This window comes from Podarcis bocagei (assembly GCF_964188305.1).
Source record: "Podarcis bocagei genome assembly, chromosome: 1".
NCBI classification, from domain to species: Eukaryota; Metazoa; Chordata; class Lepidosauria; order Squamata; family Lacertidae; genus Podarcis; species Podarcis bocagei.
Window position 1 is genome coordinate 83,840,796 of NC_138125.1, and position 22,821 is coordinate 83,863,616.

Genomic DNA, 22,821 nt, shown 5'->3' on the forward strand with positions numbered 1-22,821 from the left:
AATGCTTTTCTAACAATGTGATTCTTAAAGACACTATTAACTTTGTCATACCATAGATATGCATGCCAACCAAAAGCATTGTTAAAACCTTCCAGATCTAAGATGTCTGTATTTTCGAGGAGCATCCATTCTTTCAGCCAGCAAAATGCTGCTGCCTCATAGTACAATTTCAAGTCCGGCAGGGCAAAACCCCCTCTTTCTTTAGCATCTGTCAATATTTTAAATTTAATTCTGGGCTTTTTGCCCTGCCAGACAAATTTCGAGATATCTTTCTGCCACCTCTTAAAACATTCCATCTTATCCAGGATCTGCAAGGTCTGGAACAAAAATAACATTCTAGGCAATACATTCATTTTGAAGTCCAGATTCATATTCTGGCTTCACACCTGTATGCAGTAGTTTCAGGTATTTGAGGGTTCTTGAGCAAAGGAATGCAGTCCCTCCCCACCACTGTCCATTCAAGGGTCCTCTTCCCCTGTGTCTAAGCTGTACAGCTACCTGGGGAAAACCCATAAAGTGAGCAGCAGCAGGCAGTGACGGCAGAGCAGCAACAGGAGGGGGACCTGAAGGTTGGCAGAAGGCTCCAACAAATGCCCACTCCTGGTACTAGGCCTGTCTCTATGGTCCATGTACCACACCCTTTTTACTGCAGTGTAGTGGGAATATACAAAGCACAGCTTTTCTGCTGCAGAGGCAATGTAGGGTTCCCATAGGAATTTATCTACGACCAGCCACTGCTGCTCTAAGTGCAGATTTTCAATAATCAGATACCCTGATCCTAAGCCAATTACTCATAAATAAAAGAGCAGGGTTCAGATCCCCACTCAGTCATAAAGCACTGAGCAGACCATGTTTCCTTGAATAGTTAACTTCACTTGTGCCATGTGATTTATTGCTGACCCGCTCCTGATACCCACTCCCAACAAAGTCTCAAGGTATCAGCGTCCACCAACATTTTAGTGCATCAAAGCCTGGAGAGGAGTCATCCGGGAGAATCCTGGTAAAAATGGACTCAGGGACATGCTGAAATAGTTATTAGACACATTCACCAAAGCAGCCCCAATATTTTCAGCTACATTGCAGTTTGGTATGAACTGTGAAAATGCACACCTCTGTGTTAGAATAAGGTTGCAATACTATGCAAACTTAGAAGCAAGGGCCATTGAACACGCATCAGAACATGGGGTTTGATCACTGAACATGATCAGATCACAAGATAGCCCTGCAAACATACACATAGGTGCACCTATTTTTAAAATATTGCCTAGTGACTGGGTCAAACCAAGAACAGTTCCAGCTCATACTTTAGACATTGCTGCTGAGAGGGGCTTATAGGGGTCTAGCTCAGGGATTGACAGTTTGGCAACTTTGAGGTCTTCCGCAGCAAACATGAAGTCTCTGAGCCCTGCTTCCCTAGTCACTGCCCCTTAGTCATGCAGCAGTAGGGGTGGTTAACGTTTAATTTCTTGAAGAGTAAGCCAAATGAAGGAGGCAGCTGACATCCCATGTCCTCTTTCAGCTTTATATGCATTTAAAGGCAAAGTTTAATTCTATTGGATCCAACTTTTACTCAGACCCCTTGGCAAAGTGGTGGGGTGTGCTTCTCTTACAATTTCTCTGGGAGCGGGGCAATCTGGGGGAGAGAAGCAGCCAGAAGGTGCTATTCAGAGAACATGCTAAACAAAAATTTCCCAATGTGCCAATGGCCCTAAAAGGTTGCCAACCCCTGGCCTAACAAGTCACAAACACCTCGTAGCAGATTCTGCATCACCTCTGCTTAAAAAATGAAAGGATGACTGGAAACACGCACAATAAAAGCAAAGAGAAGATGATTAAATACGCTTTTATTTAGAAGAGTGTAAAAATACCCCATTTGTTTAAAAACTGGCAGTTTAAAAATATATGTTGGTAACAGATATGTGGCTTATACCATTGAGTGAGTTATGCCTCCAAGCCAAAACAAGCAGAAAAAGTACTTGAGTCTGGGCTTGTGATTCCATTTGGTAGAGGTACAAATTCTGTCTGGAGGGAAGAGCTACAAACATTCACTTTTGTCTATGGCTTATTTCTGCCCAGAACAAAGCAGCTGAACACTACTTGCCATTGGTTCTACATGAGTATCTTTGGCTTATAAGGAGCTGGAAATGAAACACGCTTTTCCAGCATATGCATGCACACACACACACAAAAACACAACATTGTGGTTTGTTCTGTTGTCATCACAATCATGACAATCAGCTTTAGCTTTCAAGAAGGCACTTGCCTTTACTGTCCGATATACATACTGGCATGCTGGTGAAACATACGAGACCGAGATTCTCAGAGCAATCTCTTCAACACCCCATTCTTCTATCCCGATATGCAGCACTATAGAGAAACTGGTATTAAAAGTAATAATTGAGTGAACAGCACCCTCACTTCACCAGCAAGCTCATCATCCAAGAGGAAGATGAAAGGTAGAAGTCTAGAAGGAGGAGGTATGAAAGAACCCAAAACAAAACACACGACAGGAAAGTCAAGAGATGGAGAGAGCTTTTAACAGGTCACTGGAGTGACAATTGGTAAGATAGTATCCCAGAATCTTTCTTCTCCTGTACAGAAGTTCCATTAAGTATTTGCATGTTCTTGCTTAGCTATGAGTGAAAGACTCACAAGAGAGCATCAACAGTCTAGGAGGGAATCAGGGAGTAAGTGAAGACAGGCAGAAAACAGTTGCCTCTTATTGAAGATACATGGAGATAATAAGCTTCCCAGAACTTCATTCTTCATCCAGGTGCTTGGCAGAGCGCCTCTGCCTGCGCTGCAGCTCTGCCACTTGACACTTCAAGCTGCGCACTTCGGCTTCTAGTCGGGCCCCGGAGTGGTTTGACCCACTCAGCCAACCAAGCAGGACATACAGTGTAAGTAAACCTGACAGAAGCATAGTTTGCACAGAGCGATCAGGCACTGAGGTGACAATAAACATAAAGCAGGCCCCAAAGAGGACAAACTTGAGGCCCCACATGATGCGGCTCAAGATGGCGACCAACACACTCAACAGGAGCGACAACACCCAATAACCAAGCAGAGCAGCCAGGCCCCAGAGCAGCGCTGTCTGCACCTGTTCAGGGTTTAGCTTCAGGAACTGAGTTGCACGCTCCCCTGGAACACAAAGGAGAAAGGGAAAAGTTTTATAAAATCATTCAACCCAGTGTGGCACTACACCATTTCATGACTATGGCACCACTACATTCCAGAAGGAAGCATCCCTCCCACAATGCATGGGTAAAGGCTCCGCTACTAGTCCTAAGATGCTGCTGCTGCTGCTGCTAATAGTAATAATAATAATAATAAGTTTGCATAATAAGTTTGATAATAAGTATCAGCAGCAAGAATACTACTGGCCCAAAAATGGAAGCAGGAAGAATTACCATCGATAGAAGAATGGAGAATGAAATTAATGGACTACGCAGAATTAGATAAACTAACAGGAAGGATCCGAAACCGATGAGATCACAAGTTTACCAAGGACTGGAGCCAATTTATGGACTGACTATATGAAAAGCATTTGTGATACGCAAATAACGTTTGTGGGTTTACAGGAAGCTTTGTGAAGAAATAATATTAGAAACACTGTAAAAAAGGGAATAAGGGAATAGGTTTATTTAAAATAAAAGGCAATGTTAAATTTAGAATTGCGGATAGAAAATTAGAAAACGGAAGATTCGCGGATGAGCCGAAGGAAGTCAAAATTATGTATTTGTGATAATATTGAAAATGTATGTTTAAATCTTGTATTGGAAACTGAATAAAAATAATTTAAAAGAAACTATTTAAAAGAAACTATTTACCTGAAATACGTTAAAATTAGATAATAAACGGCTTTTGAACAATATTTTCTGAACACTTTTTACAAAATCCATTTCACTTTTGGTGGTGTTGTCACCTTTGTCATTTTAAAAAGATCAGATTCAATTTGAAAGCTTTAACCCACTGACCCTGAAAATCAATTTTATACACACAGACGAAACACGGGGTTGGAATCTAATTAACCACTTCTGGATGCTTAAAGACTTGGATATGCCTAGAGGGATTTAAATCTGTACAACATTATCTGCCACAATCAAAAACACCATTTGGAAAGTCACATCCAGTTCACAAGCAGGAAGTGTATGTCTGAGAAATGCAAACACCTCTTGGGCAAACATGACTCATGCTGCATCTCTGAGCCAAAATAACAATAAGAACAATAATAAATTAGGAACCAGTATGGGTTCAATCGTATTCCTATATGCCAATCCCAACCCTGCTCCATCCCACCACCACCACTGACATAAGTTTAACATCACAAACCTATGCTTTATTTGCTTGGAAGACAGTCCTACTGAGTTGAGTAGGGCTGCAGCCTAGGTTGCTCATGCTTTAAAGACAAATAAGTAAGAAAGGGGGACTGAATATGCGACATCTTTTGGACTCCTGGGGTGGTATTCAGCTAAGTTTGTCACAGAGTAAACCCACTGAAATTAACAAACATGGCTAAATTATGTTAATCAATTTCAATGGGTCTGCTCTAAGTAAAATTTAGTTGAACACCACTACCCTGTCTTTCCATCCAACCTATCTCCTGGTCACTTACCAGCTATTCCAAAGGAAGTAAGGAGCTGCCCTGTAATTTGAGCCACAACAAATAGTGCTGAAGAGATCCCAGAGGACACCATCCAGACCAGGGAAGAAATATTCTGCAAGAAGAGAAGATGCACACTTGGGTGTTTTCTATTCACTCCATTACCAGCTGTCAGAATTCAAAAGGGCTGTCCCTTTTGTCAGAACCCATCTGCTTGGGTAACGAAATGTAGCGATGGATAGCTCCCTCAGCTGATGAAATGAGTGGGAAAAGAGCAACAAGATGACATAAAACTGGTCAAAATCAGTTTTGTCATAGATTTAATTTAATCATCTAGAAAAAGCAGATGGTACAACTCTCCTTGGACTCATACCAACTCTGAACAAAGCTAAAGGAATGTATGCTGGAAATGTTCCCTCTTGTTCAAAATCCCAACACAAAGTAAACTAGCATGTCAAGGCAAAACTCTGACTGGTTTCCCCATCACCACCACATAGCAAAGTGTTCAATTCTGTAATCCCCAACTGAATTCTAAAGTGGTTCAATCCAGAAAGACCTGTTCTCTGTGCTTTCCCCCCTAAACATTTAGCTTATTTGTCCACCAGTTAGCGACTTGCCACAGATACATGAAAACCACTAAATATCATCATCATCATTTTATTGAATTTATATACCGCCCTATACTCCCAGGTATAGGGGCAGTTCACATGAACTTCTTTCTTACCTCATTCAATATTCTAAAGTTCTCTCGTCCAATCAAATCCTCAATTGTCTCGCTCATGGCACGACCCACTTGGGACAGAAAGTCCGGTTCGGCATACTTTGCTCGCTTTGGCTCATTCCGGTACTGCTGGGCATCGGTTATTCCTATGTGAGTGAGCACAAGCAGTGCTACTACGGCCAAAATTGGTTTTGGCAGGGGCTGGAAGCAGCTCCGTAAGGAGAGGCCCCATCGAGTCATGACTCCTGCTGTTGTCTTTGCAACGAACTTCTCTGCAAAATAGGAGAGATCCCTAAAGTCATGTTTATCTGGTACTGCAAGCAATCTAAGGAGTGACAAGGATGACATTTTAGCCATGCAAATATATGCCACCTCTTCTCACTACAACACCCACTACATAAAGAGAAATTAAGTAGGAAGGTGAGCAGAGCAGACTACTAAACTAGATGAAACCATTAGTTCCATTGCCCCATGCCAGAGTCAAATGCAAGCAAAATGGATTCTGCATACAGTACAAACAAAAAGTCGAACTTCATGCAAGAGGATGACCTGTACTAAGTACATTTTGCATGCAACAAGACAAACTGTGTTGAACAATAGATGTAACTGGATGAAGCACACACCCTCTGTACAAACACTAAGCCAGGGGTTGGGAACCTATGGCTCTCTGGATTAAGTTGAGCTCCAGCTCCCATTAGCCCCAGGCTAATAGGCAGATCAAGCAGCTCTCTAATGAACGCTGAAGACCATCGTACTCCTGTCTGCTCTGCAGTATTTTTCTAGCAACCTATACACAGAAGGACGCAGGGGGTCTACAAAGAGGAAGGTGAGACTCTCTCTTGCGGGTGCAGGACTGACTTGGTCTCAAATCACTGGGTGAAAAGTCTAAATAAAGGGCCACGACCCCACATCCCCCTCCCGTTTCTCTTACAGAGATACAACCTCACTCCGCCTCCCAAACACAATTCCTCCTCCCCTGTTTTTCTTCCCATTTTCTGAAGCCCCTCCTTAGCCTGACTTAGTCTCTCCCCCTGCACCTGTTTACAGAAGCGCAGGAGATGGCCTGCTCCCGCCTTGAAGTCGTTAATGGCAAGAGGGAGCTCTTGCTCCTGGCTGCTCCCGAGAGATTCGCGCTAAGATTCCCACCAGCAGCGCCGACCTGAGCAGGAGGGCGCACGCGCCGAACGGGGGCTGCTGATTGGCCGCCGCCGCCGAGGAGAAAAAGCAGAGACGGGGCTGCTTACCTGGGTACTTGGCCTAGAGGGGAAGTCCGGAGCGAGCAGCTTTATCGCCCCCCCACTGTCTTTCCATTCAGATATAGCTCCAATCCCCGTTGCACTCTGGGAAATGCAGTCCAAAAGGAACGAGCAAGGGGCGCCACGCTCTATCCAGGAGCATGCCGGGAATTGCAGTTCTTCTTTACAGCGACTTTCACACCAGTTAAAGCAACCACACGCTTCCAATTATAGCGACAGATAAACTTTGCTGTCTGCTTCCCGCGAGAGTCCTTCCCGCCGCAAATAGTGCGTCGGATCCAATCACAATTAGGCTCGAGGGTCGTTACTGGGATTTTACATTGTCATTCGGTGGGTGGTGCCGCCTTCAGGCTCCTAATTATGGAAGATATCTAGGTTCTTATCTCGATATGAAACTTCAAGGCTCCTTAAGGCATTTCTGCTGCCGCTTCTCTTCCCTGGGATAGAAGGGGAGATCTTTTTACGAAGTCAGGAGGGAACCTATATTGCAGCGCATGTAGCTTTAATTAACAAGAAGAAATAGCAAAGAGAGCGGCTCCCCTCTAACTTGGGGAGTTTATATCACGCGAAACCTATGATCTGACTTTTGAGCGTTTTCTGCACGCTTAAGAAAAGGATATACGACGCTCCTGCGGTGTATTAACATCACAGGGCAGAGATGGAGTTGAGACTGGGCTGGATTTTCAGCAAAACATTCTCCTTACCAAACGCGTATCGGATAGCACTACAGTGGTACCTCAGGTTACATACGCTTCAGGTTACAGACTCCGCTAACCCAAAAATATTACCTCGGGTTAAGTACTTTGCTTCAGGATGAGAACAGAAATCGTGCTCCAGCGGCGCGGCAGCAGCAGGAAGCCCCATTAGCTAAAGTGGTGCTTCAGGTTAAGAACAGTTTCAGGTTAAGAACGGACCTCCGGAACGAATTAAGTTCTTAACCCGAGGTACCACTGTAATAACCTCGTTAAACTGCAGAGGACAGCAAGAACCACTTCTGCTCTCCTGGACAGCGTTCAGGTTTGTGCCCCGCTGCCCTGGCGTGCGAACACCCTGCACTTCCCAATGTACAGTACTTTAAAAACAAATACCTACGAAATAAGAGCTAGAAGGAGCAGCAGCTGCTGCTCCATCTGCTACTGCAACCCGATGGATGCATTCCAATTCTTTAGCTCTCCATTGTTCTCTTGAATTTTGCCGCGAGAAAGAGGGGCGCGGAGCAAGAGCGGAAAGGCTTCCAAATACGGATTGGCACGCGCACAGCCGAACGCGGCTTCTCCTCGGTCCCAATGCATGCCGGGAGTTGTAGTTGTTGATCGGCACCGCTGGAGCCCTCCGGATCCGGAAGGTGGTTGCCTTTCCTGGTCCGTTTGGCCTCGCAGCGATTCCTTTGCTTTCCTTCCTTCCGGAAGTGCGGGGGCGGGAGGAAGAAGAAGAAGATTCCGCTTCCGGCCGACTGCTGGAGTCTCCCGCGCGCTGGCGTCTGGCGCGCGGTACAGTTTAAAGAAGCTGGCCCCGGCCACCGGAAGTAGAATCCTCCTCCTCGATCTCGTGGCCCGGAAGTGGCCGTGAGGTAGAGACCGAAGAGGCGCTCGCCATGTCCCTCATCTGCTCCAGTGAGTGACTCGCCTTCGCCTTTTCTCGTGCCCCTTTCGGCCTTCCGGCTCCTCACAGCATGAGGGGGCAGGGGGGAAGGGGAGGGAGCAGCCAGTGGTCTACAGTTGGTGGGGAAAGGGAAAGGGGGGGGGGATTTGAGGGTTCCAACCACAGTAATGCTGGTCATGAGGATGTGTTAAATACATTGCTGTGGGCGGTTGCATGGCTCTCTCCTGTGTCCACAGAGCTCCCCATGCCCAATCTACTTGCCCCAGACCTTTAAAATAACCCAGTAGTACAATTCAGCAACAGTGCTTTTCTGGTCCCCGGTGGAGATGCTGAGGCTGAGAGTGTGTGGTTTCCCCAAGACTGCCTGACGAGTTTATAGAAGAGATGAGGTTCCAACGGGGGGGGGGGCTTCCTGCTTTGCAGCTCTGTCTCTTAGGGATGGTGTTTGTGACATTTTCCAGCTTGGTTTTATGCATGTTCATTCAGGAGTAAGTCTCAGCATACCTGAAGTAGCTAAATCTTTAGTAAGTATGTTTAGTTTTGCAGCCTCAACATTTGAGCTTCAATCTTGAAGCACAAAACTCTGGGTTGGATCTTTTAAGATTAATCTTAATTGTCTTTCTGAGGGTCCAAAGATGTTGGAATGGCAGGTAAATAACATTCTTATGACCTTGCCTTTCATTTCTGGTAACAAAAACAATGGGTTACCCTGATCTGTCAGCTCAGAGATGAGAATGGACCCATTGGGTCATATAGACTGATCTCTGCCAGAAGACAAGATAGCATATGCTTTTATGTCGTATACTGCTTTGCAACATTTTATACGAAAATGCAGTCTGTAATCATGTAAATAAATAAAAAGATAGCAAAATTTGGGCCACTGTTGTTATCATGGACAGGTACTTAAAAGATTCGCTTGGCAATGGGCACTGTTGTTACATTGTATTTATTAACCATTTAGTTTTCTTATATTTGTAATTTTTTGTAATTAATTAAAGTTATTAATTAATGTCATATTAAGGTGATGGAGTGCTTTACAGAATTTGGTAATGATATCAGAGCAGCTCTGCAGCTGTTCCTATTTTTCAGATAAGCAACTGGGAATAAGTGGGGTGCCCAAAGCTGCTGAGTTATAATGTGAAACTTGGTTATTATACATTCAATAAGCAAAATAGTATTTGATCGTATAGGTATTTCTTTGAACAGGCACCAGCCTCTGATTAACCTTCTTAATCAAACCAGAATGTAAATTTAGTTTACCATTACTTCATAGTCTGTAATGAGAGAACCTTATTTGAGTTATTTTTAGTGCAGGAAATACATTATAATAAAGAGGTGTTTGCACACTTCTGGTTAGCACTTTAAAAATACTCTTGGTGGTGTGCTATTTCCTCCTCCCCGTGTTATTCTACAGATGGAATATATCTTTAACAAACTTGTATAGTTCTGCAGAATTAGCAGGTACAACAGAGTAGCACAGACATCTTGTATACATGTAGATCACCTCCTGCTCAATGTATCTAGAAAACAGACTTGCCGAGTGAAGTGGATTTAAGATTTTGCTTTTAATTACTCTTTAGGCTGTTTTAATGCACCTGTAATTGTGCATTCAGGTATGTGGGTGTAATTGGAATTCTGCATCTCGAGGCATTGAAAAAAACCTGTGGGTGTGATTTGAATGCATGACTTCTCTCTCTATAGGACTTCAGGCTTTCTCAATCATATTCTATCAGATTCAGAAGCTCTTACTAATTCTCTTTAGAGACTATGGCAATCCTAACTGAATGTTAACTAATTTTAACTTTGTGCTTCACAGGTACCACATGCCAAATATTAAAGAGCATTATTTTTATGATCGTTAAGATTATCGAATGGCCTCTACCCTCAGCTCTTTAGGTTTAGTTATTTCTATATATCTGGATTCTTTATACTTTAGGCCAAAATTATTTAGGCTTGACTTGGCTAAGATGGACAGGTTTTCTGACTGTCAATGGGAAAATCTAAATTATAACCTAAACAGTACTAGATGAGAAGCAGCAGACAGTAATTTTTTTGGCAAAGGAGTAATACTCTCTCAAGGTCTGCATTAATGGGTGGCACACACTTACAGTTCTTACACACTTGCAGTTTATTGCACATGTAGATGATTTCTGCCTTTTTTATCGATACAGCTATCACCTGCTGATTCCTTCCCCAGTCACTAATCCAGTTTAGAATTTACACATTGCTCATCAGGGTGTGTGGGGAGGAGAGCCCCATTAGGCTAGTTCATTTGCTTCTGCTACAACGCCAGTTAGTTGAATTCAGGCCTTTAGTTTTTAATCTTTTATTTGTACGCCACTTTTCCAAAGTTAAAACCATGCTCAAGGCAGCTTACAACAACAAAAAATACATAACTAGAAACATAACAAAAGTAGTCATAAACACAGTGTTAAAAATTAAGATATATAAGGTAGGTGCCAAATAGCTCCTTAACCCAAGGTTGCAGTCGCCAAAATGAAATGTCTAGTTGCCATTTTTGGGCAAGACAGTTCTAAAGTCTTATTTTCCAAATGATGGACTGATTGATTCTCAGTTAAACATCTGTCATTGAGCTTGAGCTAGGTTAAGAGCTTTGAGAACTTAAAGAAGAAAAGTCACTTGATCCAGGGACAGCGTCTATATATTGCCCTATTCCGACCTCTCTTTTTTTAATGATGTCTGCTCCTGCTCAGGCTGCACAGAAAAAACGATTTGGTTCCAGAAATTCATTGCGATTGTGCAGATAAAATATAACTGATAGAATTCTACAGGATGAGGTATTCGGTTGCGGAAACAGTCCAGATCCAGTGATCCCCGGATGATGGAGATGTCAGGTGCCATCCTAGCCCCCAAGCATCTTCACTTGGTCACAAGTGGTCGAAAGCCAACTGCAAGATGCGCCTGGCTAATTTTGAACACCACATAAACAATAAACACAACATACGACAAAATCGAACAATTTCCACATAAGATACAAAATAAAGGTACAAAAAATTAACAGCAACAACCCCCTCTAAACAATACTGCAGCCTCAGCTTTTGTAACTGGAGTCATTCAGGGCCCCGCCCTCCCAGGTCAGGTAGAAAAATGCTTCCAAGGCAGGGAGCAGGTCTCTGAGGATGGGTTCACATTATGGTCAATTTATGAAAAACATTCCTATGTTGAGTTCTCACCGGTAATGTCCAGGAATTGCTATCCATGTTGTAACATTTTCCTGCTCCTGCTCCACATAATTGGCTGCTGCTTGTGGGGTGGGGAAATGGTTAGTGCAGTGATGTCATGAGGCAGGAACAAATAGATCTGTGACATCCAATGTAACCCTTCAGCATTAGGCTGCTAGTTGGCAGGATTTTCTAATATATGTGCTTCCATGACTGAAATTTAACAAGTGGAAGGGCTAAAATTCAGCTTTGACAATTGTGCATTGATGTCTAGCAATTGTGTGTTAGACATCGGGTTGGTTCCATACCAAGTTAGCTCAGCTTGGGTCTTGCTGAAATCAGTGGGACTTGGGTTCAGCTAACTTGATCCTGACGCAACCCATAGTATGTGACATACTGTGCATCTTTGGTTGGTAGGCTTTGTGAAGTCTTAGAATCATTTAATTGTAGAATTGAAAAGGGACTCTGAGGTCTTTTGATTCTGTGGTTTTGCTTTTGGTGTCAATTTACAAATATGACATGAAGGAATACAAATATTAAAACAGTTGCATTTGATTTTTTTAAATCACTATTGGGACAGAAGAAGAATCAGAAGAAGAAACTTAAATGTCTTCCTTTTTAAACTTAAATAATTAGTAGGAACACACTCTTCTTCAAAGCTTATACATGCTGCAATTTAAAGAGCACATGAATGTGTTTTTTTCTGTGGCAGGATTTGGGCACAGCCCAAATTGATTGAAAGATTGTGTAGTTTAGTGCATTGTGTTATGGCTCAGGTCAGCTTAGGCAAGGAAGAATAAGTTACACATGAGTACATACTGGAAGTTGTACCTGTCAGGAGTTCAGTGGTGGCTGATGCCCATTGAGTTTGGTAGGGCAGAGCAAGAAGTCAGAAACCAAGGGTAGGTGGGGCCAGAGGCAATGACTAGCAGACTCAAATGATTAGAGTTTTGTCCCCATTCTCCCTGCCGAGTTCTACAAAGGTAACACAAGAGTCTAAAGTGGAGGAGGCAACAAGGGCCACCTCCTTGGACTGGATGTAAGAAAGAAGGCATATGTGGTGGGGGAAGCACTGGCTGAGGGCTGAGGGCAAACACAGGCTGCCAGTGCAGTGCTCCATTCTCCCTGCAAACCAGCCTCCATTGTCAGGGCCAGTTCTTCACACAATGCCTAAACTAGTAATTCTGGAGCTTGATTAATTTTGTAGTTCATGCTCTTGTTATGCTCTTGTTTTACAAAAGTATAGATAATCAAAAAGAAACAGGATGTGCTACAACATTTTTACTGTAGATTCCATTGGGCTGGGATACTTCATTTCCCCTATTAATTCTGTATCTCTACTTCGTAAAGTGCTGTGAAACATGGATGGTTGAATGACTTTTGCCAATTCTTTCTATTGTCCCTTTTCTTGCAGTTTCAAATGAGGTGCCTGAGCATCCCTGTGTGTCTCCTGTCTCAAACCATGTCTATGAGAGAAGGCTGATTGAAAAGTATATTGCAGAGAATGGGACTGATCCAGTGAACAACCAGCCACTGTCTGAAGAGCAACTCATAGATATCAAAGGTGAGGAAGGACAGAAGAGTCAGAGGCTCTGGAGTCTCCCTTGTGTTTGATAAACAGTTGAGTGTGGAGTTGCCAATCTTAGTCTTCTCCTTTTAAGACCTTGGGTGGCAGGGAATTCTTGAAACCTGATTGCTGACTGATAAAGGGTGTTGTGCTTGAACAAATGGTCAGAGGGTATAGAGTCTGACAATACTTGAAGAGCACAACATTAGTTACCCTTGTTCCAGGGTATGCTGAAACCAGGATGTTATGAGGTACTAGTCTAGCATATTGCACAACAGGAAAAGCTAAATCAAATATTGATAAGGATAATCTCTCTGCCTTGCTATTTTGTTGTCTAATATGACTGTTCCAAACGCATCAGGGCCCGGTGAGCTTATAAATGGGTCTAGATAAAGGAAGGGTTGCTAACAAAAGTATTTGGTGATTTAAACCAGGGGTAGGGAGCTTGTGACCCTCCAAATGCTGTTGGACTACTTCTCTTACCATCACTGGCCATGCTGGTTGAGAAAGATGGAGTGTAGGACCATCTAGAGGGCCACAGCTTACCCACTTTTGCTTTTTACCCAAGAGCAGTCTGCATACTCGCCTCAGTAACATCAACATCTATGTCCTCCCACTTACCTTCCCACTTCAGCAAAACTCCCTCTACCCCAGCTCTTCTCCTTAGCTTGCTTGTGGTTCCTTCCATCTGACCCACAATCCCTGTGGCCTTCTGCTCCCCCCCCCCCACAGTTCACTTTTTTGACTTCTCAATGCATGGATGTCATGAGCAATGGATAAAGGCAAATAGGTGGTTGTTGAATTGCAGCAGTTAAAAAAGCTTGCAAAAGGCATGTGCCTTTTGAAATATTCTTCCAAGCAGCCTTGATTTTAAAGGCGTGTAATGCAGGTTTGTAAGGATAATAATGGATGGCTCTTTCTGGAAGCAATTCTTTCTTGTTCCTTTGTAATCCCCAGTTGCCCACCCAATTCGGCCAAAGCCACCATCTGCTACTAGCATTCCAGCCATTCTAAAGGCACTTCAAGATGAATGGGTAAGTATCTTTAATATATATATATTGGGGGGGCTCCTCCTCTGCTTGCTGAGATGATGGAACTGGAAACCATGAACGCCTAAAAACTTTTACCGCTTAGCCCACAGGATAGCAGCTATTACTTTGTTTCAACCATAGACTTATTATACTTCTACGGACTTTCAAAGATTGACAGACCTGTGTTCATTTGTTTTCAAATGTATCAGAGAGTTTACAAGTATACACATTTTGTTTTTGTTGTACTAAATCATGTATATTATGCAATAAGAATTACAGTGCTATCTGGTATACTGGTCTTTGTGTTGTTTGTTGTGTTAAGTTTGCAACACAGGGGTTTGTTGTTCTGTAAAGATCAGTTACTATGCTGATGTGCTTCCTTAGGATGCTGTCATGCTGCACAGTTTCACGCTACGCCAGCAGCTGCAAACTACACGTCAGGAATTGTCCCATGCACTATACCAGCATGATGCTGCCTGCCGTGTCATTGCCCGTCTCACCAAAGAGGTCACTGCTGCGAGAGAAGGTAAAGACTCAGAAGATGATATGTTCTTTGGGTGGTGTCCAGGGAAGCTGCCCACAGTGCCAGCTTTAACCTGTCAAACCTTTTCTCTCTCTCTTTCCAGCTTTGGCAACTCTGAAACCCCAGGCTGGCCTCATCGTTCCCCAGGCTGTACCTTCTTCACAACCCAACGCTGTGGTAAGTCACACACATATGTATCGGTCAGTAATTCTCTTTGTGCTCTGTCTTTCTTCTCTGGGCTAATCATGCTCTTCGTTGTCTTCCTGCAGGGTGCTGGTGAACCAATGGACTTAGGAGAGCTGGCTGGAATGACCCCAGAGATTATCCAGAAGGTAAGAAATATCCCTGGCTTGCTCTTTGCCATCCAGATCATGCTATAGCTATACAGTTACAATCTCCCAATCTGAGCTCTATAGCTGGCTTTGTCGGTAGGAACATGCCACTTCCACACTGTTGTGCCTTCCCTTTCTACATTACGGCTGCAGTGTCTAACAGGACAATCAGTTGCAGCTTTTTCCACTCTCCTGCTTTTTGGGAATCACTGATAGCACCCTGGCTGGCAGAGCAAGCAGAAAAGGGTGGGCAGACAGATGCAATAGCCTCTTCTCTGTCCTGGGGCCATTCCCCAGCAGCAACAGGCAAAAAGCAGAGTGGGTCAGCAGCATTGTCCCCTGCTTATTGATGTGCTAGCATACCATGCTTGAAGCTGGCTTCTCCTAATGCTGTTCTGTTTTGCAGCTTCAAGACAAAGCCACGGTGCTGACCACGGAGCGTAAAAAGGTGAGTGCCCCTATCTCAATATTTGCTCTACAGGTGGGGAAGCACTGAGTTATCCAGGGGTGCTTGCAGTATGTTTGTTCTCATGATTGCTGCAAAGGTGCAACTCCCTGTGCTAGGATGCTCCTGTTACAAGGAGTTTAGTTCTATGTTGTCTTTTTGGCAGAGAGGGAAGACCGTGCCGGAGGAGCTGGTGAAGCCGGAAGAACTCAGCAGGTACCGGCAGGTGGCTTCACATGTGGTGAGTATGGTGATCATAATTTATTGGGAAGGCTACCATGAAGGAATCATCTCATTTAAGCCGAACACTTCCTAGGTTTTACCAAAAATACTGTTGAGCATCCTCTCTCCATCTGAACTACTCTGCACTAGCTATCCATTGATCTAAGCCAGGGGTAGAGAACCATGACAGGCTACTTTGACAGATGGGCAGGATTCCACTCACCTGTCAATCACCTGATGTCAGGTGACAAGCAAGACTTGAAATCACCACTGTCCGGTGCTGACTTGAAATCTGCTTTCTGTATGGGTCACCCAATGCTGGAGGGCATGCTGTCACCACCTACCATCTGATACATGATGACAGCAACCCTTCTTTGCCAATGAACAATTAGGAGTACACTTTAAGGCTCTCTATTGTGAATTGGAAGCTGCATCTCTGCCTGCCTCACACCTGATCTCTTATATGCCAGGCTTGGACTGGAGGTTTTCCTTGTCCTCTGGAAGTTTAACCATACAGTGGTGCCCCTCAAGACGAATGCCTCGCAAGACGGAAAACCCGCTAGACAAAAGGGTTTTCCGTTTTTGAGCTGCTTCGCAAGACGATTTTCCCTATGGGCTTGCTTTGCAAGATGAAAATGTCTTGCGAGTGTTCCGATTTTTTTCCGCTTCCCCCCCTCTTTTTCTAAGCCACTAAGACGCTAATAGCCTTTTAGCCGCTAATCCGCTAAGCCTTTAATAGCCGCTAAACCGCTAATAGCGCTATTCCGCTAAGCCGCTAATAGGGTTGCTTCGCAAGACGAAAAAACCGCTAGACGAAGAGACTCGCGGAACGGATTAATTTCGTCTTGCGAGGCACCACTGTATTTTGCAACATGCTGGCCTGGAGTGTGAAGGCTCTGAGCTCTTGGACCTCTGTTGCCTCCTCCAGCCTTTCCAAATTAACAATACTTGCTGCTTTTGCGGCCGAGACCAAACTGGTGTTGCTCTTTGCTACCAGCTTCTCGCTTGATTCTGGAACAGCTTCAAGCTCATTTACCATTTGATTGCACAAGGAAGTAATTATTAATACCAGGATCACCACCGTTCTTTCATTACCGTTGCTGTGGGCTTGGAGCCAAGTCTGCAGATTCCTGTCAAATCATGAGGAAAGACTGTTCTATCAGGGATACAAATTGGGAAAAGTTTGGGATCAAGCCAAGTGTTTGCAGACACTCCTCTTGTATAAGATGAGTCGTTTTGCTTGACTCTTGTTGAGATGAAGCAGTAGGCCCTCTCTCATCCTTTGCACTGAAACGTTAATGTCAACGTTAATGTTGCTTTTGCACAGGGACTACACAGTGCCAGTATTCCTGGCATCCTTGCTCTCGACTTGTGTCCTTCTGACACCAACAAGATCCTCACAGGTATGTTAAGACTTCTGTTTCAGTTCCTTTCCTGAGTAAAGTGTTAGGACAGTTTGAGCCAATGGGGTCCTTTGCTCTCTTCAAAAGCCACTTCTTCTCCTTTGGTTCCGTGCTTGGGTTTGCATGTAGGTATGGGCAGATCAACCTATTTTCATTCCGGGTTACTTTTGCTTGTGGTTGATCTTGGGTCTATCCTGTCTGGGGTTTTGTAGATTAAAATGAAACTACAAAAACATTTCAGATATTATATACATTTGTCCTGTAAAGTACTCATTTCTGTATGCTTTCCAATGCATTTCTCCCTAAAATACTCATTTTTCTATGAATTTTGTTTTTGCAATGCATGAGTCCCAATACAAGATGTGCTGAAGGAGTGTAGGGCGCTCTCCTTCACTGGGCCTTTGTGGTCTTTTTGTTTTCTAGGTGGAGCTGATAAGAATGTTGTTGTCTTTGACAAGACCTCAGAGCAGATCCTGGCGACACTGAAAGGTCACACCAAGAAGGTCACCAGTGTAGTCTTCCATCCTTCCCAGGTAAAGACTGTCTTTTGTTGCCTGCCCCATTCCCTCCACCCCATGCCCATTATTTATATTTATTAAAATATTTAATATAACTTTAGCGTGTTGTTGAATTTCCTCTGCAGTTGCCTGAAACAACTGTATTATCTCCCTTGAGGTCCCCTTATAGATAGAGAATGCACTCCATAGGTCATCTCTTGAGCTGATGATTAAGGACACAACGGTTCTGAATTCAATAAACAAAGCTCTTGTTTCAGCCTAACTCTTCGGGCTTTATTTGCTCTCCCCTGCAGGAACTGGTGTTCTCGGCTTCGCCAGATGCTACTATCCGGATCTGGTCAGTCCCCAGTGTTTCATGTGTGCAGGTTGTGCGTGCCCATGAGAGTGCCGTGACAGGGTTGAGTCTCCATGCCACAGGCGATTACCTACTGAGCTCCTCTGATGACCAGGTGAGATCAAAACCAGAGGTGGTCAGGCCCAGACTGTGTTAACTGTAAAGCTCTTCATGCTAAAATGACATCTGCAAAATGTGAAGCTGCACTTGCTTATTTGCTTATTAGCTTTATTTTAAACATTTCTATCTCATTTTTTAACATAACAATTCTTCCAAAGTGGTTCACACTTTAGAGATAACAATTAATAAAACAATCTAGTTCACAATGAAAAGGTACAAACATTGACATTTTTTAAAAAAATCCAAAACATAAAACAGCAAGGATTAGTCAAAGCAAGCTTTCCAGAAGAGACATTTTGCCATATACAAACCCTCCACCTTTCCTCTCTTTCAGTATTGGGCTTTCTCCGACATCCAGACCGGCCGTGTTCTCACCAAGGTCACAGATGAAACTTCTGGCTGTGGTAGGGGCTCTGCATTTGGTATTTTGGTGAAACTTGCTTGGGCGAGGGGAGAGTCTGCATGTTTAGTATGGTTTTGTTTCGCCATAATGTTAAACCATAGTTTAGTGTTCTGAGAACAAGCATAGCTTTCCTCCAGCCTTGTTCACTCCCCTTCCAGTACAGCCTCAAGGAGGAATCCAAAAACCGCTGCTTCTGGTTTTTGTGTAACCACAGCTTGCAGTGTTGGCTGAACCTGGACAAACCGAGTTGTCATGACTGTGGTTAATGGAAACAAGTTAATATCAAGTAATAGTTTATTTGCTTATTTCAACTGAGCTTATTTAAGGTTAATCACAGTTTAGCATGTTGCACAAACTCTAAACTGTGGTTAATCTAAACCAGAAGTGGCAGCTTCTAGTCTACTTATGATTGCACTGGGGAAGAAGGGAGACTTGCGATGAGCCTTGTGCAGAGGGCTAGGCTCATTCTCATAAAGCTGAACTATAGATTAGCGTCATTCCCAAGCACAGCTCATTCCACCCACATGGGTGGAAGAAGGCTGGGTAGGGACTTCATTTCCCTATAGGAATGGCTTACTCTCAGCTTTGTGATGATTCACTATCTCCTTTCTCTGCAGCGCTGACCTGTGCCCAGTTTCATCCTGATGGGCTTATTTTTGGGACAGGAACAATGGACTCTCAGATTAAGATCTGGGACTTGAAGGTGAGAAAAGGCTTGGAATATTGAGCTTCTTCATGATATCTACCTTAAGGATAGCTGATGATGTTATGTGACACATATAGAATATTCCAAAGTGCTTTATAAATGCTGATTCCTTCTCCATATTGTTGAATGAGAAATTGCATAAAAGCTAGGCTTGCACAGTCATATGAGATCTCAAAAGCCTGCTCTGCAATAACTCAGAACAGGGCTTTTGACATGACTGTCCCAGTTCTGTGGAAGAGCATTCCTGTTGAGATATGACAGCCACACGCTATCTGCACTTTTTGGGAAAAATGGAAGACATTTGTGTTCCAACAGGCTTTCCCAGGTGGATAAATGGGTATTTGCCAGGAATGTCTACTTGTTAGGGTTTTAGTCTTGTTTTAAATGTATATGTTGTTTTTGTTGTTTTAACTGCTTTTGATTATATTATGTATACCGTATTTTTCGCCCTATAAGACGCACTTTTTCCGCTCCAAAAATGAAGGGGAAATGTGGGTGCGTCTTATGGGGCGAATGCAGGCTTTCGCTGAAGCCTGGGGAGCGAGGGGGGTCCCTCGCACCGACCCCTCTCGCTCTCCAGGCTTCAGGAAGCTATCCGCTAGCTGTGGGAGACCCAGCTCTCCCAGGGCTAGCGGAGAGCTTGCCGGCACCCAGAAGCTTGGGGCGCGCTGAACCTCAGCACGCCCCAAGCTTCGGGATTAGCGCAGCGGTCCGCTAGCCCTGGGAGAGCCGCGCGGCTCTCCCAGGGCTAGCGGACTGCTTGCGCGCACCCAGAAGCTTGGGGCGCGCTGAGCTCCGCACGCCCCAAGCTTCGGGATTAGCGCAGCTGTCCGCTAGCCCTGGGAGAGCCGCGCGGCTCTCCCAGGGCTAGCGGACTGCTTGCCGTCACCCAGAAGCTTGGGGCGTGCTGAGCTCCGCACGCCCCAAGCTTCGGGATTAGCGCAGCGCACCTGGGGGGGAAATAAATTCCCCCCCCCTTTATTTCCCCCCCAAAAAACTAGGTGCGTCTTATGGGCCGGTGCGTCTTATGGGGCGAAAAATACGGTAAATTGCCTTGAGACAGTGGTTTAGAAAGTAATTGATAGACATTGATTATAATGGTACTAATATGAGCAAGGAATACTCAAGAGGTGCTACTACTGCCCATTCTAGAGTTGGAACTAGATTTAGAATAGCCAAAAATTCTACTACTATCTTCTAGATATCTCCTGTAGTTTTTGTTAAGTGAATGGTGCCACAGACCGCCTGAGTGGGTTATGCAAACCCTCTGGGGTCCACAGACCACCAGTTGAGAACCACTGAGTTAGAGACATCTCACATGGATGTCATGAGAAAGTGGTGCTTATTAACATGCTTAAATTTTCTATACAATTTCAGCAGGAGTCTTCTAGGGCCCCTACTGCAAGTTCTCCAACATCAAAAGATTCATTTGCCACTGAAAACTCTTTGGAAGCACTTCATCTTTTCTTTCAGTGACTCTTAACCTGTTTTGGGGCCCACGCTGTGGGTTAAACCACAGAGCCTAGGACTTGCCGATCAGAAGGTCGGCGGTTCGAATCCCTGTGACAGGCTGAGCTCCCATTGCTCGGTCCCTGCTCCTGCCAACCTAGCATTTCGAAAGCACACAGTGCAAGTAGATAAATAGGTACTGCTCCGGCGGGGAGGTAAACGGCCTTTCCGTGCGCTATAATTCTATAATTCTATGAAAATGTGAATAATTAAAAGTTTAATTAATGCCAGGGTATTGTTAGGGACGCGGGTGCCGCTGTGGGTTAAACCACAGAGCCTAGTGAGCTCCCGTTGCTCGGTCCCTGCTCCTGCCAACCTAGCAGTTCGAAAGCACATCAAAGTGCAAGTAGATAAATAGGTACCGCTCCGGCAGGGAGGTAAACGGCGTTTCCATGCGCTGCTCTGGTTCGCCAGAAGCGGCTTAGTCATGCTGGCCACATGACCCAGAAGCTGTATGCCGGCTCCCTTGGCCAATAAAGCGAGATGAGCACCACAACCCCAGAGTCGGTCATGACTGGACCTAATGGTCAGGGGTCCCTTTACCTTTACCGAAAGACCAGTTTTAATTACCTGTCTACCTGAAAGTTGCTATCACTTCCAAAGAGGAGCCAGACTCAAAATGCCATGCAGAAAGTATGTCACAGGGAGGATAAACTCACTCTCTTATTCACTGTGCAGGCAGGGGAGGTGTAGAAGCTTTGCATCCTTTGGGAAGATAGGATCAGGCCTAACCTGTCTCTAACACATACTGACTTGTTTTTCTCAGGAACGGACCAACGTTGCAAACTTCCCAGGACACTCTGGCCCTATTACTAGCATTGCCTTCTCTGAGAATGGGTACTACCTGGCCACTGCTGCTGACGACTCCTCTGTCAAACTCTGGGATCTGCGCAAACTGAAGAACTTTAAGACCCTGCAACTGGACAACAACTTTGAGGTTTGTGTGACCCTCTCTTGCTCTAGTAGGCCTGTATTCCTTCCCTTTCTTTTCTTGACAGCACTTGGAATTTTCTCAGGTTCCTCCCCATCATTTTAAAGCCCAGTGCAACCATTTTCTCTACACTTTTGGCAGCTCTCTGAACCTTGCACAGCTGCTTCCTCTAGTTTGGCGCTCCTCCTTTAAATGGAAAGAGGTTGCTACTGCCCCAGCTTGGGAGGACTGGGCCCAGCTACTTCTGAAGTGGGTGTGTTCATCTCAAATACCATTTTCCTCTTTAGGTGAAGTCCCTCATATTTGACCAGAGTGGCACCTATCTGGCCCTAGGAGGCACTGATGTCCAAGTCTACATCTGTAAGCAATGGACGGAGGTTCTCCACTTCACAGGTAAGGGAGGTTCTGGGTCCTTTGTGCCATTCTTGAGAGGCTTTATATTCAGACATTTGTACTATTGGCCGGTATCACTGTTTGTGGTGTGTGAGGTGACAAAACAATGAAACAATTTCTCAGTCAACTGTCTTTATTTCCTTTCCTACAGAGCATAGCGGCCTGACCACAGGAGTGGCCTTTGGGCATCATGCTAAGTTCCTTGCTTCAACAGGCATGGACAGAAGCCTGAAATTCTACAGTGTGTAGTTTCTCCTACCAGGATGCGATGAGAGCAGAGCCTATTCTTCACTGTAGTGTTGAGATAATCGGGGCAACCATGGGGCACATGGGTGGGGGGTGGGAGGGATATGGGGGGAAATAGGGTGCATCATAGCTTTTTATCTTGGTTCAGGCTACTTGTAGAATGGAAAGTTGAGCCCAGTACTAAATGGATTTGTTTTCCTCTGTTCCTTCAGCTTTGTCTGTGCTGTGATTGTAACAATATTGAGCCAAACCCATCCAGTGTTGACCATCAAATTAGGGTTGGTGGCAGGAATTAAGGCTGAGGAAAGGGATGGGGAGATGTTCAGGTTTTTTTGTATGCAACTCTCTAGTTTCATTAAAAAAGAATATTAAACTATAACCATTTAAGTGTCTCAATAAGCAAATGCACAGGGAAGCTGTACCTCTCTCTCACACACACTCAAGCATAAAAACATTTGAGCCTCACTAGGTACTTTCATATCACTAGAAACTTATGAGACACAGTGGAATGAAATATCAGGCTCTCACTTTCCCCTTTATGCACAATAAATTAAACTTTAAAGGGATGAGAATGTATACTGACAGACCAAAATCTGAAAGTGGGACAGACATTCCCCTTGCCATGCTAATGAGCTCCCAGTTTGGATGGGAACTTCTAGCTTGTTGTAGCGCCTGATGTTTAACTAACTGGAGGGTAATGGCAAGAATTGTAGGACACTGGAGGTTGGACCCGCTTTTATTGCAAGCAGTTCTGTGGACCAGTTATGTTATATC

General features: G+C 44.4%; 2 protein-coding genes across 6 annotated transcripts; one reads left to right on the forward strand and one right to left on the reverse strand.

The window, feature by feature from the left end:
* Positions 1–1,828: 1,828 nt before the first annotated feature.
* On the reverse strand, positions 1,829–11,466 carry TMEM109 (transmembrane protein 109). Of its 5 annotated transcripts, none has more exons than XM_081201121.1 (5): positions 11,377–11,423; positions 6,569–7,017; positions 5,328–5,596; positions 4,616–4,718; positions 1,829–3,141 (listed from the first exon to the last, which is right to left on the reverse strand). In XM_081201121.1, exons 3-5 carry the CDS (start codon positions 5,562–5,564, stop codon positions 2,759–2,761), a joined length of 723 nt encoding a protein of 240 aa, XP_081057247.1. In that variant the 5' UTR covers positions 5,565–5,596; positions 6,569–7,017; positions 11,377–11,423; the 3' UTR covers positions 1,829–2,758. The 5 variants fall into 5 exon arrangements, with proteins under 5 accessions (XP_081057247.1, XP_081057248.1, XP_081057249.1 ...); XM_081201122.1 differs by having other exon boundaries at positions 6,569–7,060; positions 11,377–11,418; XM_081201123.1 differs by lacking the exon at positions 11,377–11,423 and adding an exon at positions 7,673–7,803.
* On the forward strand, positions 8,026–22,415 carry PRPF19 (pre-mRNA processing factor 19). The gene is made up of 16 exons (XM_081200810.1): positions 8,026–8,193; positions 12,779–12,928; positions 13,889–13,965; positions 14,347–14,488; positions 14,589–14,662; positions 14,755–14,817; positions 15,224–15,265; positions 15,429–15,503; positions 16,812–16,887; positions 17,311–17,420; positions 17,699–17,854; positions 18,194–18,263; positions 18,880–18,965; positions 21,244–21,414; positions 21,696–21,801; positions 21,953–22,415. The coding sequence occupies exons 1-16, from the start codon at positions 8,175–8,177 to the stop codon at positions 22,048–22,050; spliced, it is 1,515 nt and encodes a 504-aa protein (XP_081056936.1). The 5' UTR covers positions 8,026–8,174; the 3' UTR covers positions 22,051–22,415.
* The last annotated feature ends 406 nt before the right edge of the window (positions 22,416–22,821 follow it).